Here is a 16079-nt window from a genome sequence, read left to right as displayed (position 1 = left end):
ATCTTACAGTTCCTTCAAATATCTAAAAGAGCTAGCTACGTTAGGGTTTTTATAATATACATCCTTATTTAAATGTAATCAGTTAAAAGACAGGTGATTAGACAACGTCACTTACTATGTGGCTTTACAAAGCAGTGCACAACTATTCCTTTGTATAATTTGTACTATCATCCATTGAGTGTGGAAGTTATCAACACTGATGAATGAATCCAAGAGCTTTCCCAATTCCCAAACATATACATCAGGTTCCATTCTGAAGGGGTTTTCTTAAAATGTATTGCATACTTTTTAAAGCCATATTTTAAAATATTTAAAATATTTTAGAGGCATTTGAGACAGGCAAAATCAAAATAATTTCCTTTCCTAGCATTTATTAATTAATCTACATTTGAATTTCAAAGCAATAAAAAGGGTTCAGATTCAGAATTCCTGCAGACTATTCAGAGATGGGGAAAGGGTTTTATTGTTTTGGTTGTAAAGTATCACTCCCTTAATTGTTCTTCTGCAATATTATTATTCATTGATACCTGGTTTATAGACCATCACTCAAACCACAATTTCCTGGTTTGAATGACATGAGAAGCTGTGGTTTTACAAACCAGGAAGATTTCCATTCAGTCAGGTGTGCAAGGAAAGAAGGGTTGGGGAGAAGAGGAAGCATTTCCTGACCATCTAAACTGGGCCTTTGTGCGAGTAAATGACTTTTAGCATCTTTATTTGCTTTCTTGAAGTAAAAGTGGATGGCATCCAGACTAAGTCATAACTAAGTCCCTTTGAAATTAATGGGGCGTATGTTACTCATGATAACTTGTCCCATTGATTTCTGTGGTGCTTAGTCATGGCTAACTGAGTCTGGATGTTGCCTACTGTGTGCCTTGTACTTCATGTGCATTTGAACCATATGCAAGATTTTATTCAGCCATCTACTCCAGCAGTGTCTAGAATGGGCCTGCTGTAACAAATGGCATTGAAAGTTTTGTTGACTTGTTTTCTGGCAAAATGCGTTTCTGTGCAGAATAGGAGCAAACAAAATAACAACCGAGGGAGGAAAAAGCCTTGCATATGCCATCAAGAGGAGTACAACAATGTACGAGATTGGGTAAGTGAGGAAATGTTTAGACAGCAGTAAATGGTCGCCTTTTTAATTCTGCTCATTCATGATGCCTGATAACTCTAGCCCAGGAGTTCTCAACCTTGAGTCCCCAGTTTATGTTGAACTACAATGCCCATCATCCCTAGTCACAATGGCTTTTGGCCACTGTGGCTGCGAATCATGGGAGTTTAATATCATCTTGGACAACATTTGTGTTAAGCCTTTCTCTTGATCCCACCATTGACTTCCCCTCCTTTTTTGTGAGGGTCTTGAACTCACTTCCTTACTTTCCAATTTCGTCCTTGGGGTTGCTCCCTTTCTTGTCCTGCCAGGATGCTGATCCCTCAGCAGTTTCCTTTCCCCATTTGCATTTATTGTGCCCCCCCCCCCGCCCCCAAGCCCTCTGCCCTATAATTACTCTAGGATTTGAACTCTGCCTCCCAGGTCTAGCTGTCTAGCAACTACTTCCTGCTTGGTCCAAATTGGACTTGACTCAAAATATGTACTGCTGTGTCACAGTCTGTTCTCAACCAGCCTCGTGATCTAACAAACTTTACCGCTGCCGCCAGGTAGATTTCTTTATTTTACTGGCTGTTTCTACCAAACAGCCCTTCAGACCTCTTTCTCCAGACTTAAGAGGTGAGTCACCTAAGTGTGAGTTGGTGAATACAGACAGAGACACAAGTGCTGGATCAAAACCGTGAAAATTTTACTAAAACAAAAATATTCTAATTTAAATAACAGTCTTTTGGTGAAACCTTAGATATGAAAAGTAGTTCCCAAAAGAGCATAAGAAACAAATATAAGTTGAAACAACCACATCCAGACAAACTGCAATTAATATTGTGTCCTAACAGAAGGTCTCACCGAATACCAACAACTCAAATGGGAGATAGGCAGCCATAGTATCATATACACACGTGGACAAATTTGTTGGTACCCTTACAGCTCATTGAAAAAGTGTTCATCTTCATCTGTTGCTGTCTCTGAACCTAAACGTAGCATATAGCTATCAAGTCTTGTAGTCATTGATAGACTGTGAATTTGCCTAACCTCTCCCCAGCTTTTAAAGCCACTTCCATAGACTATGAACTGTGTGAAGAAGAATTTCCTTTTGTCCTATATTTCCTGCCAATTAGTTTCATTGGATGACCAATGGTTCTAATGTAGTAAAGAGATGGAGAGAAACTTCTCTTTATCCACTCTATCCACACCATGGATAATTTCAAAGTGAATCTTCAAAGCAATGGAGAGAAGCCTTTTCTGTTATTATAACAAGCTGAATTCCTGTGGAGACCTTTAATAACTCGCCTTTATCGTAACACTACATGTTGTTGGAGGTTTTTAATTGGAAACAGTAGCCTTTTAAATTTGATTAAATTTACTGGACCCACAGGCTCAAAAAGAATGTAAATAATCTACAATGTTGACAATCCTCTCAGGAGCACAAAATAGTGCTTCATTTTTTTACAAATCACAGTGGAGGTAAACAAGATTGATTTGAAGTTTTGTGAAAATGGGCAGAAGATAGATCGGGATCTACTAATAGCTCGCTGAGTGATTTTCAATAGATCAGCAAGGGTTTCTGCTGCCAATTGTTTGTTTGTTTGTTTGTTTACTTATTAAATTTTTATACCACCTAACCCAAATGGTTCTAGGTGGTGCACATGAATAAAACCAAAATAAATAACCCATTGTAGTAACAATTTAAAACCATTGGAGAATCTCTGAGGTCAAGTTAAAAATGTGTCTTTGGGGTCTTTTAAAGGCTGCTAATGATCTTACGCCTCAAATATAGCAACAACATAAAAGTTGCATTCTTATACACATTTAACTTGTTTGATCCATGGGCAAGTCCATACATCAACATTTCTATTAAAACACGCACCATAACAATTTAGATTAGAGATGTTCAGAACATTTTGACATTGAAACGTTTTGACTCAAAAAGGACTGTTTTTGAGTGTTTCGAGCTCAGCACTAGGGGTGTGCACAAATAAATTTGTGATTCGATTCTGCTCAAATCGAATAGCAAAAACTCGAATTGAGTAGTCAAAACAGCCAGCTTGGTTGGCTGCCTCAGCAAACCAACCTCGAATCACTCAAATTGATTTTAGTGACTTGACCGCCATTTTGAGGCCTGTTTTTCCGCGGAGAACTGTTCTAACAATTAGGATCGACGGGTAGATTAGCCCTCCGCTCCGAAATTAGCACATCAGCCTGCCTTGGAGGACTGGTCTACCCAGGTAGACCAGTCCTCCAAAGTGGGCAGATGCATCAGGTCCGTAGAGGAGGGCTGGTCTACCCGCCGATCCCAATTGGTAGACCAGCTCTCCCCTGTCAGCGGGTAGACTGGCCCTCCATTCCAGACTTAGCACATCAGCCCACCTCATAGGATTGGTCTATAGGATCCTATGGGGTTTATGGGGAAAGGTTAAAAAATTGTTTAAAATTGTCCACTTGCCCATTTCCTTTGAGGGTTGGGTGTAGGTAGTACTCATCATGCCCTATCACTCAACCCGCTTTGGTGTCTCTAGGAGCTACCCATGGGGAACATTGGGATGTTTTGAGTTTTCCCATTGTTCCCTATGGCTGAAACACTCAAAACATTTTGGATTTGTTTCACTGAAATAACCGGGTCAGCTGTTGTTTCGATGAAACGTTTTAGTCAGCTGTGTTCTGTTTCAAGCTCAAAACAAAACACAAAATCCATTTCATGCACATCCCTAATTTTGATCCATATTTGCTACTTTTCATTCTACAATTTCTAATTCTCACTAGATTTATAATAATCGCATACATTCAATATTTACCACAGTATCTGTATATATAATTCTCCTGGGTGCGCCTTTTGAATGTGTGTCCCGGTGCCCAGCTGATTGGCTGGGCAGCGGAGGTGCCAGATAGGCTGAGGCAGCGGGAGCTCACGCATGGCAGGAGGTCATTGAGCACCCACCGGGGTCAGGAGGCAGTGGCAGGAGGCAGAAGAAACCGCAAGCAGGTGGTGGGGAGAAGCAGGCTGGGTGGGCGTCAGAGACGCCCACTGGAATACAGGGAGAAGGGGCTGAAGGGGGAGGGGAGAGTCAAACTAGGGGCGCAGACGCTATGCATCCGGTCAGCTAGTTTCAATTGTAATTGCAATTTCTAGTCTCTTGATGCAGTTTCCTTCTTGGCCAAAGTGAAAATATTTCTCACTAGTTCCTGAAAGAGAGGACTGGAATTTCTGGCCAGTTCTATTTATAAATTTACCTAGACAACTCGTTTTGATATAGCTGTTTCCACATGGATGTGCTCACAAGGTCCTTTCAAAAAGTCATTCCACAAGTATTAAACTTTACTTCAGAATTTGTCCTTTGTAGCATATAATAATGTGGGCAGAAAGGTGATGCCGATATTCATTTGTATGCCTTGTCTTTTTCTCCTTGACAGAATGTGGGGTAATAAAGTTGGGGATGAAGGGGCCAAGGCCTTTGCAGAAGCACTGTGGGACCATCCCACGATAACAAATGTCAGGTAAGAACTTCTCTGTAAGTTTTTCTAGGATGGTCCTTGTTGGAAGACTTCAGAACCATGGTATCCCAAGACCATGTTAGGACTGTTAAATGGGCCTTGGTATAGCAGAATGGAGGAGGTTGTTCTTTAAATTACTCAGAGCAGACCCATGGAAATTAAAAAGACAAATTAGGCAGCACCTAACTTTGAGCAATTTTCCTCATCACATCAGCCAAAGACTACAAGCTGCTGTTGACAAGGACTATGTGATTTTGCTTCAGTCAACTCTAATCCACCAGTTGGCAGAGAAGCTCAGTGCCTAATATAGAGCAAAGACCTTTTAAAAATTGAACATGATTGATGTTTTAAAATGTGGCACTACAGTGAGAAAACTACATGGTCAGTCCATATTTAGCTGTAAAAAGCACTAAAAAATAAAATTGGCACTGGCAGCTGCTCAAAATGGAGAGATACTTTAAAGATACAGTTTGTTTTCAAGCTTGTCAATCACTTTTCTTTCATCTCAAAATCAAACCCTGAACACTGCCAGTTTCCTAATTTAAGGAAAACAAATAGCCTTTCTTAGTTCCCCCACAAGATGGCGCACGATACTGGATTTCTCCCCCCTTCAAATGAAACTATTACCTTCTGTTTAAGCTTGTCAGACTGTAGGAAGAAAACCATTTTTGAAAAGTTGTATAGTTAAGATATTTTAAACGCACACTGAAAAATAAGACAAAATATCTGCAAAAGAGAGTCACGAGGGAGCTGTGATTGGCTGGTTGTAGCTCCTTTTGAGTGTACATGCGATGGCAAATGGAAGTCTACCTCTGTGTAATCTGTAAAATGGCTGAGAAAGAAAGAGATATAGAGGTCATTCACACAATCAAACACTATGTTCTGCCCAGGTTTGGTAGCTGTGTGCGCTCCCAATTTTCGGTTGTGTGGAAGCAAGGTGAGAGGAAAACCTGTGTAGAAGTGATTGTGTGGAAGCAAGGTAGGAGGAAAAGCTACCAAGGTTTTCCTTCTTCACAGTGTTACTGTACGACTAAAATGTTTCTTTGAACTTTGTGGATTAAGAGCCACTATAATTAAGCACCAATCTCAACTGACTAACTGTTCCCTCTAAGCCATGTGCACGTGCTCACAGGTTTTCTGATGTCCGCTCAGTTAATTTTAGATCCCGCTCAGGTTGAATGAGGAAGGTCCCATTCTGACTGCATGTGCATACACAGTGCCTTGATTCTGCCACCCAGAACAAAACTCATTCTACCCAGATATGGGGAAAAAATTAGAGGGAATACTGATACCTGGGGCTTATTTACCTTTCTCCATCTGCCTTTCTGTTATCCCAGACAGAAACTGCTGTGTTAGAGCAATTTGGGGCACACCATGGATTTGAAGGGGAGACAAAAGCTATGCTCATGCCATGTAGTAGGCCACTTTTGAAACCGAGTAGCTTCAAAAACAGTTTGATATGTGACATGGGGTCACTTGGGTGGGGTTTCCTGTTTGAAGTGGGAAAAGGTTACAAATCTCACTGTCAGATACAGCATAAATTCAGCAAGCACAGAGAATTCTTGGCTTCCCCTGGAAATTCCCCTCTCCCAATGTGAGGATTTCTACAGACTTTGAAGGGAGAACCCCCAGAGACCTCCATTAGACCACTGTTCTGTGGCATGCGGGGGCTGGTCCTGTTTTCAGACTTATTGCAGTGGTCTTATTGCCACTGCGACATCTTCAGCTTCCTTCCTTCCAGGCTCAAGTAGGTGAAGAAAGAACACTGACTTCCTTACTTGTGACTGCATGTGTGGATTGGTTTATTCTCTGTTGCGTGGTGGCTGTTGTTATAAGATAGCTTCCACATTGTTAACATTGTGTGAGAAAGAGAAAAGCATTCTATGAAATAACCAGGTTACATACATACCATGTTTCAGCTTTTTGCCTGTTGTGGAGGTGTCTTAACAATCTTGATACCCCCTGCAAGTAAGGCTCAAAAATCTGTTTATAAATCCTCTATAATAAAAGCCCTGGGTGTGCGCCCATGTCTCCCTCGGCTGTTCTGGGCATGCGCAGAGCGCATGCCCAGAACGTCCGAGGGAGATACGGCCGCAGGCACCAGGCGGCCATGATGGGCGGGAGGAGGAGAAGCGGCGGCCGAGGAGAAGTGGCCGTCGCGAAGCCGGGCGGGGGGAAGAGGTGGTGGAGGAAGCCGGTGGAGGAAGCCAGCCGAGGCTGCGGCGGAGCCGAGGCCTGGCTGCGCCACCGAAGCCGGGTGGGGGGGAAGAGGACCCCCCCACCCGAAACCTCCGCAGAGGCAGAGGAAGAAGCCAGGCAAGGCGGCAGCAGAGCCGCGGCCGCCGCACGGGTGAGGAGGCGGCGGGGGAAGCCGGAAAGGAGAGGCCGGCGGTGGCGGGAGGCCCTTGCCCGGCCGGGGAGACCGGCCGCGGCATGGAGGCTGGCGGCGGCGGGAGGGGGAATGGTGGCGGGGGGCCCGGAGCGCACAACTCTCCTAGCGCCCGTTAATTTAACGGGCCTAAAATAACTAGTAAATAAATAAATTCACACACACTTGAGATAGGAGTGATATATTTGGTCAGTTTCAAAAATGCGGCATGAGGCAGCGCTGTTTGGGAAGCCCAAGATTCAAAAGCTGTCTTTAAAGTTTCAGTTCATTGGCTCCCAGCCATAAGAATAGACTTTTGTAAATGGATTAGTTATAAAAGCTACCCATGGCTACCTTGGGATGTTAATCTAAGCAATTCATATTTTACCTGAAGAACTTGCAGACCAATTACTAGGCCTGGTTCTCCTTGCCTGGAACATTTGCTCAAATGTACTTCATTCAAAGTACGAAAAAGGAGATCTTTTGAGTAGATATCTAGGCAATGTAAAATGTAGATACACTTTGAACTTTTTCCAGCCATCTCTGTGTTTGCCTCATTGCTAATCTTCTGGTTTATTCTCTTTCTTTCTTCTTGCAAATAAAAACCAGCCACTAGAAAGCAATGGGAAGTTTCTGCAAGGCTCTAGCGTGGTTTAAAGTAGCAATAAAATTGATTATACAGAAAATTTGGAGATGAATTTCATTAGAACAGTTTGAATGCTTACCAATTCCCCAGACAATAACGACTGTCAGTGGGGATGCTTAGCATCTTTCATTGTAATGGCTGTGATTCAGCCCCACATGGGCAAGTGAGATGCTCACAATATTGTCAGTGGCAGTGGAAAGAGCTCTAAGGACTTGCAGAGCTTCATCTGTCATGGGTGTCAATGGGTGCCTTGCTCGTGTAGAGAGGGCTTTGGATCAGAGGCAACACCATTAGATAGTTCTAATATTGCATCTTTCTGGGAGGTTGGTGGTTTTTTGTTTTGTTTTGTTTTGTAAATGTTCAGTTGGGCTTCGTTGTATGTCTTAAGGGCAACAGTATTGTGATAACTAAAATGTAAGCCTTCCAAATGCATGTTGGCTTGATAGTGGCTAGTAGGGAGTCTCCTGCTAACTTGGCAAAGAGGCACCTTTTAACATGGTGTTTCTCTTTACTTAGCAGGGGGAGAGTAACTGGCCCTATCCACCCCCAGCACAGTACCTCCAGTGACTGTTGCTGGTGTCTATCTTATGTTTCTTTTTGGATTGTGAGCCCTTTGGGGACAGGGATCCATCTTATTTTTTATTTATTATTTCTCTGTGTAAACCACCCTGAGCCATTTTTGGAAGGGCAGTATAGAAACTGAATAAATTAATAAATCATCACCACCACCACCACATCAGCTCTTTAGCCCAGCTTCTGACTGCATTGATTGTTGAGAGGAAGACCCAGTGTTTCTAGTCAGTTGTGCAACTCTGCACCTTGTGGCAGTAGCATATGACCTGCTGCTGTAATCAGTCATATCATTCCACACCAAGCTTAAGAGATAATGTAGATAAGCCCATTGACCAAGGCTTTTGCAAAGAGCCTTGAAATGATGTTTTCTTAGAGAAGAGCAAATGAATTGGTCATTGCTGCCTCTGAGGCAGGGCTGCTCAACTTCAGGCCTCCAGCTGTTTTTGGACTACAACTCCCATCATCCCCAGACAGAGCAGTCTATAGCCAGGGATTATGGGGACTGTTGGCCAACATCTGCAGGAGGGCCGAAGTTGAGCAGCCCTGGAAGCAGGCCCGTCTATTGTGAACCCAAATCAAAATGCATAGAAACTAACAGAAAGGCTCACATGGATTGCTGTGGGCTTTGGATGAGACTGGTTTATGCCATGGAAGCAATACTTCCCATTCTTTGTTTCTGAACAGCTCAGCCTTTTGCTTCAATGCCAATTCTTGGCCTGCACTCCTGCATCTCAGCATCTAAATAGTTTGAGTGTTTGTGCCGTGGAAATAAGACGAAAGGTCAAGTAGGCATTGTGGAATCAAGGATTTCTTTCCTCACTTCCTGTCTTCACTGCCAACTGCTATTTATATATGGGGGGGGGGGAATATTTCCAGTGGATGTGGCATAGGAAATTGGAGAAGCTTTCCAGGGTTCCTTTCCAGGGCAGTTAACAGGTTGAATTTGTATGGCCTATTTGTGTATGCAAGTTTTTCCACTGAAATATTATTTTATTAGTGCATGAACTTTGTTATGTTTCTAGCGATGCACTTGATCTTTGCAGGCATTGCAGCCTACATTCCATAGTTGATCTGGGGGGATCTGCCAGATGAGGATGGATCTTGCCTTTGGGGAGGTGGTTGATCATCTCTAGATAAAATTGTAATCCTCATTAAAAAGTGTGGTGTAAAAGGATAACTGTTAATGAGCTGTTTCCAGACAGACACAAGACTGGACAAAAACATATGTATTTATCTTTTAAGCATATTGGTTCAAAACCTGGCTGTCACTTCTGTCTTATATTTTACCTCAACTGTAAGGGTACTGCTTGTCTGTGACTTCATGTCCCGTCAGTCCTAAACATGGGTGGTGTGTTGGAACCACATGGTCAGGATAGTTGGTGGAATTCTTTCCCATGTAAATGTATCTTCTCATGTGGGAAGGAACTGCATAATTTGAGCTGTCTGTGTGATTCTGGTATACACACCTTCGTGGAGCAGTGTGGACGAGCCACAAAGAAACAGATCCCATGCCTTTGAGTTATTAGGTGTGTTTCAGATGTCAGAATGCCGAAACAACAGTTTTGCTCTCGGCTACGGTTCTAAAAATCAAAGCAAAGTGATCTGTGGAGCTGAAGGGAGAGGCTTCCTGTCAGCAGCACAGTACTTATGATACACTGTGTTAGTAAATGTTTATATAATGTCTGATAATGTAAAGTCTTGTCCAAATACAAAGTAGTATTACTAGTTATAAAGGGAAAACGTTTATTGCTGTTGGGGTTTTTTGTTTGTTTGTTTTAACTAAACATTTTCCCTATCTATTTGCTTCAGTCTTGCATTTAATGACATCACTACAGAAGGGGGGAAATATATTGCAGAAGCTATGAAACACAACAACACTGTGAATATATTTTGGTAAGAAACCAATTTCCATACACCTTTTCTGCAGTTCAGGGTGGGGAGGTGCAGCCCTGCTAGATTCAGGGTTGCTTCTGCTTGACTAGCAGAAGACTGGGAAGATACCTACTGAAGCAGGTCAGCTGTCCAGCACTGGGAGGAAAGCATGTGGCTGGTGCATGTCTGACAAAGCAGATTCTAGAGCAACCCGGAAGGCGTGTGAGCCAAGTGGACCTAGACTGGAAAGATGGATGATGTATTAGTTTTGTGCAGACAGCATGGCTTTGGCAGTCTATAGAGAAGATAAAAAGATTACATGAGGCCTAGAAGGCATCAGGTGGGGCAACTCCCATTGAGGCTTCAGGAGACTTCCTGAAAATATCACGTATTAATTTGTGAGTTCCTGAGACTTAAAATTTAGAATGTATATTTGTACTTCTTAAGGAGGTAGACAGAGAAAGGGGAAAAAACATTTACAGTTCCAAACTGCAGCAGGAGATCCCTGTGGGCTTTACCTTTTAGAGCTCTTCATCCAGAGTTGTCTTCCCATGCTTTGGGTTTGGCTTTGTAGCTCACAAACATAACCACAAGAAATGTCCTCGTGGAAGGCATGTATCTTCTTCCTTGGGACACTCTTCAGTGAGTATGGCAAGTTACCCATGTAGACTGCAGAATCCATGCTAATGCTTGTCAGCTGGGATGTCTACACAGGGGTGCAGGTCACTCCCACTAAGGTTTTAAGAGTTCCCTGCTCATTTTACTGAACTCCCCACAAATGTATTTTTATCCCCTCCCTCCCCACCACCAGATTTATGTGAGGAGCCCCTCCTCATGTTTTCCTTCTGCCTGCACCCCTGGGTCTGTTGTGGGAGAGCTCAAGTGTGCCTTCAATCGCTGATTGAAAGAGACATTTAAATTGAAAGAGAAATTTTCTGTTTCCACACTTCAGTGGGAAACAGAGACCCTGCCCTACCTCAGAAAAGCAGGCGAGGCTAGCAGTTGGAAAAGAAGTGGTTGCTACCCAGTCTTGTTGAGACAAGCATATAGGCAAGGAAGAGAAGTAGCTTGCAAGCTTTCAGTGGGGGAACAAAGGAAATTTCTTGCTTATTCTCCTCCCAGCCCAAGAAGCTGAAGCCAAACAGAAGCAACCGCCCCATCTTAGATCTAAGCAGATGATATGAGATGTCTTAGTTGCACCAGAGGGGGTTTGCTGTTCTCCTCCAGTTGCGCAAAAGTAGCAAAGCACACACAAGCCCATACTAAGCAATGCAGATTTCCAAACAGATTGGTTCCCCCCCCCCTCCATCGAGTTAATGTGTAAACCAAAGGCTTGCGGAGTTTTGCTGAGGATGTTTCCAGAAGCAGCCACCTATGTTCTCTCACCATCTTTGTTATGGTGCTGTAAGAGATCCCATGGATCTTGTCAGAAATCATTTGCTACTTATTTTTGCTATGGAGAGCCTACCTTTTGGGCCTGTGAATCTGTTTGGAAGTGAGAACATGAAACAATCCATCTGACATACTGTAAAGCCAAACCCTCCCATCTTTTATTTCATCCCAGTTCTAATGACACATGGCTGTTCGTGACAACATTTCTCAGATGAAATAAATTATTGGGCTCTGGAACAAGCAGTCCTGGGAGTGACAGAAGGGGAGGTGACATTTGATTTAATCCCAGGTGGTGCCCAGCACCTGGTGCAAGATGCTTGGAAACAGTGACCACAGTGCTGCCACCTATGACTTGAACAATAAGGAACTGAAGAGAACAAACAGTGCCAGCATGTATTTGTTCCAGGCTGCGTTGCCCTTTAAGTACATCAGCACTCTCTACTGTTGAACAGATAAGGGACAAATACTAAACATACTGTAGTAATTATACACAAAAGAAAACTAGGAGGGTGGAAAGTGGGGTTGTTCCAAGAGCACCTGGAGTTCAGAATTGTCAAGGCCACAAGGAAAAATATTGTGGAGCTTAGTGTTACTTAGAGATCTAGAAGTAGCCATGATTCCTAGCTCTCTGGAAAAAACCGAGAAAAGAGGCTTTGGAGCGCTCTGGATTTAAGATGATCCCCCCCCAATTCTCCCTCGAAGTAGGAGGTCACAGCTTACAATGGGTAGTCTTCCGTTCCTTGCTCCAGATAGACAGGAAGTCTCAGGTGTTTTGAATAGGTAGGATCCGTCCCCCTTCTCCCAGCATGCCCAGGTGTAGCTCCCCAGTTCCTTCCTGTCTTCGCTCTGGATTAGACGCTTCTGGGCAGGCTCCTGCCCAAACCAAATTTCCACCTTTCTCAACTTTGGTGAGCCTTCCCTTCCCTTCCCTTACTGACCGCATGGATCTAGCTCAGGCAGGGGATTCCCTTCTGGGATCCCTCTCAGAGAGCACCGGTGGGGGGGGGGAGGAACAGAGGGTTTACAAGAAAAAGACCCACAAAAAGCGGCACCTTTCCTCTTCTCCTGAACCATGTGGTCAGGGAAAGAAGAAAAAACATTCCCACGTGAAAAAAATTGGGGGGAAGCTGCACTCGGCTCTGCCAGCTTCGAGGCAGAGCGAGAGAATCTTGATTCAGGCTGCCTGCAGCGAGTCGCTGCAGCAGCCGGGAGACCTAAGGATGCACGTGACCAGCGGGCAGCCGGGGGGAAGCGGACCTCCCCTCCCATCCAGGACTACCATTACCAGGCTCCCCGTGGGTGGGCGGGACAAACCCGAGCGCCGACATCACAGCCGCCCCTAGCACGACCGACATGATCCCCGCCCCCACAGAAGCCGCTGCCATTGCTATGCCGATCGCCACCCAGCGCAATCGGCATAGCCCTCGCCCCCGCAGAGGCTGCTGCCATTACGGCCGCCGCCACCATTGCGCCCCCCCACCGCAGAGAAGGACACCACCACAGAGGCCGCCGCCATTACGGCCGCCCCCAGCACAACCACCATAGTCCTTGGCCCTGCAGGGGCCGCTGCCGTTACAGCCTCCCCCAGTGCGCTCTCCCAACGGGCATTGCCCAGCGGAGATCACAGCCCGCCAAGACGCTGCCGCGGGGTTCGTCCCAGGGCTGGTCCCCAACCTCTGCTGGGCTCACTGTGACCAGGGTTGGACCCGTTACTGCGCAGCGGGCCACCGCCATGCCGGCTGCAACTGCCCTCCTCTCTCCGGCCGGACCCAGCCCCATAGGGGTCCTCCAGGCTGCTCCCTCCGTGCTTCCCTCAGAAGGGAACTCCGTTGTGGCTGCTGGCTCTATACGAGCAATGGCTAACGCAGCAGCACCACCTACTGGCCTGCCGTATACCACAGCCATAGAAAGTGGTGATGTAGGCCCCATACCTTTTAACTATTTGGCGCTGCAGCACCAGGGCAACCCACCCAGCCTCCAACCAGCGGACCTGCCTGACTTGAACCAGGGGGCACCCTGTGGACACTCCCTGGAGGCCCAACCGAGGCAGGAGTACACGAGGGGTCTGGCAGTATCTTTCCCAGTCAGGGATATCAGGGATAGGGGCGAAGTCCATAGACCGTTCACCTCGCAACCGGTGAAAGTGGATGGCTGGGCGAAGTCCATAGACCACTCACCCATGCCCTAAACGATGACTGGACGCTGGGCGAAGTCCATAGACCACTCACCCATGCCTCATGTGCCAGGACACGGAGCCCATACCAGGATGATGACGGGCCACCAAGGGCGCCCTACCCACAGCTCAGCCCACAACACCAGGTGGGCCACCACGAGCCCAGGTATGCGGCTACTTTGCTCCCCACGCGGCAACAGGTGAGTGTTGCATTTGGGGATTCAGAGCAACTGCAGGAGAGAGCTCAATGGGTCCGGGACATGATGGCCAGAGAAATGAGGGTGAATACCAAAGCACTCTCACTCTCAGTGAAGGAGGCGGTGGCCAGGGAGATGAGGAGAGCCACGAGGCTTCCCCAGGGCTACTCGCCCCAATCCACGCCCGGGAGGTCAGGGACCAGGTCCCATTCATCATCCTCTGAGGACAGTCCAGAGAGGGCATGGCCCCGCACCCACACGGTAAGGCGCAGGCACACTTCGAGGGGCACCTCCATCAGCGGACATAGGTCCAGCAGGGATCAGCCTGGCCCTAGCAGAAGGGTGACACCTCCACCCCCAGCTGCACCTCCCTCCCCAGCTGTGCCCGGGGAGACTGGCACGGGCAATCACAGTGAGGGCGAAGCCTCAGACAAGGAAGATAGGGAGCTCTCAGGGGAGGAGGCCCCACAGAACCCGAGCCCCATCCTGAGGTTGTGCTCCCAGGATACCTATGGGGTGATGCTGTCCAAGGCCAAAAGAGCCATAAATGCGGCAGTTCTGCAGCCAGAAGCACAGGACACCTTGAGTCAGCTTGCACAGGACGTTTTCCCCATACCCAGACACCAGTCTCCTATGGTTCCCTTTCCGGCTCTCTTCCGAAACACAATGCGGGCCGAATGGGCTAACCCAGCGGCCATCAGGCACACGAGCTCCTTTCCCAAGAGCTACTATATCCTCCCTGATGAGGCTATGGCGGAGATCGCGGTGCCCAAAATAGATCCACCGGTAGTGGCCCTGGTGTTAGGGGCAATATTGAATAGGGAAGGGGATGAACAACTTAATGGCCCAGAGGATAGAAAAGCGGACGCCCTTCTGCGCAAGGCGCACGAGGCATCGGCCAACTCCATTCGAGCTTCAGCGTCCACTTCCATCATGGCCCAAGCCTCGGTATTGTGGGTTAAGGATCTCCTTAACAAGCTTGAGCCTGGTCAGACGGTGCTCAGGCAGGGCCTCAATAAGCTCGCTAAAGCAGCTGCCTTCATGGCAGACGCAAGCCTGGACTCGATTCAGGCATCTTCCCGGGCAATAGCAGCTAACGTAGTGCTACGCAGATTGCTCTGGCTCAAGAACTGGCAGGTGGACGCCAGATCAAAGTCCAATCTGGCTTCCACCCCCTTCAAAGGGGGCAACCTCTTTGGGGAGTCCCTAGACGAGGTTTTGGTGGAGACACAGGACAAAAAGAAAGCCATCCCCACGAGGCGCAGGGATACACGTAGGTCCTTTCGCAATAACAGACACTCCTTTCGTTCCTACAAGCAGAGTTCTAGCACCCGGGACCATCGACCATTTCGGTCCCAGGCCCAACCACAGTGGGGAACCAACAATCACTGGAACCAGAAGGGCCGATCGGGGCTACGTCAACAGCGTTTCTCCACCCCTCAGACAGGAGGCCAGCAGAACCGAAAACAGAATTGACTATCTTCAGGTTGGGGGCAGGCTGCAGCTCTTCACCACCAGATGGGCAACATCCACACAGGACATGTGGGTGTTGAACATAGTGGAGCTGGGCTACTGCCTGGAGATCACCTCTCAGCCGAGGGAACAGTTCATAGTCTCCCCAAGGTCCAGGAACAAGGGCAAACACCTTCGGATGAGGCAGGCTATAGACCACCTGCTAGGGATTCAGGCTATAGAGCCAGTGCCACCGACCGAGATACGTCGTGGCGCTTACTCCATTTTGTTCTTGGTACCCAAGAGAGATGGCTCCTGGCGGGTGGTCCTGAACCTCAGGCATTTGAACCGCTACATTCAGAAGCGGCGCTTCCGGATGGAGTCCCTTCACTCTATCAGGGAGGCGATTGCCCCTGGCGACTTCCTGGCCTCCATAGATCTGAAAGAGGTGTATCTTCACATACCCATTTCCCCTTCCCACAGGAAGTTTCTAAGGTTCTGCTACAACCAAAAACACTTTCAGTACAAGGCCCTTCCCTTCGGTCTATCCTCGGCCCCACGTGTCTTCACCAAGGTGCTGGCCGCCCTGGTGGCCCACATGAGGTTGGAGGGTCTCAGGGTCCATGCGTATCTCGACGATATTTTAATTCGAGCGCAGTCACAACAGCGGGCATGCGTGAATGTCCAGAGGATTCACCAGCTACTACTAGCCCACGGGTTCCTGGTGAACAAGGCCAAGAGCCAGCTCCAACCATCTCAGGCCCTTCAGCATCTGGGGGCCTGGTTCGTCACCAAGGCAGCAA

The 16079-nt window shown here is 46.9% G+C and overlaps 1 protein-coding gene across 6 annotated transcripts in view; it reads left to right on the top strand.

Annotated features, from left to right (window-relative positions):
* NOD1 (nucleotide binding oligomerization domain containing 1) overlaps positions 1-16079 on the top strand; it is a 52818-nt gene that overhangs the window by 27427 nt on the left and 9312 nt on the right. For all 6 annotated transcript variants that reach the window (XM_053261991.1, XM_053261993.1, XM_053261992.1 and 3 more), the window contains 3 exons: positions 1016-1099; positions 4523-4606; positions 10000-10083. In XM_053261991.1, coding sequence (XP_053117966.1) covers positions 1016-1099; positions 4523-4606; positions 10000-10083 — 252 coding nt within the window. The remainder of the gene's footprint in view (positions 1-1015; positions 1100-4522; positions 4607-9999; positions 10084-16079) is intronic.

This window comes from Hemicordylus capensis, chromosome 6 (genome assembly GCF_027244095.1).
Source record: "Hemicordylus capensis ecotype Gifberg chromosome 6, rHemCap1.1.pri, whole genome shotgun sequence".
In the NCBI taxonomy this organism is placed as follows: Eukaryota; Metazoa; Chordata; class Lepidosauria; order Squamata; family Cordylidae; genus Hemicordylus; species Hemicordylus capensis.
The sequence above is the reverse complement of the archived record's forward strand: the minus strand, read 5'-3'. Positions and strand labels throughout refer to the sequence as shown.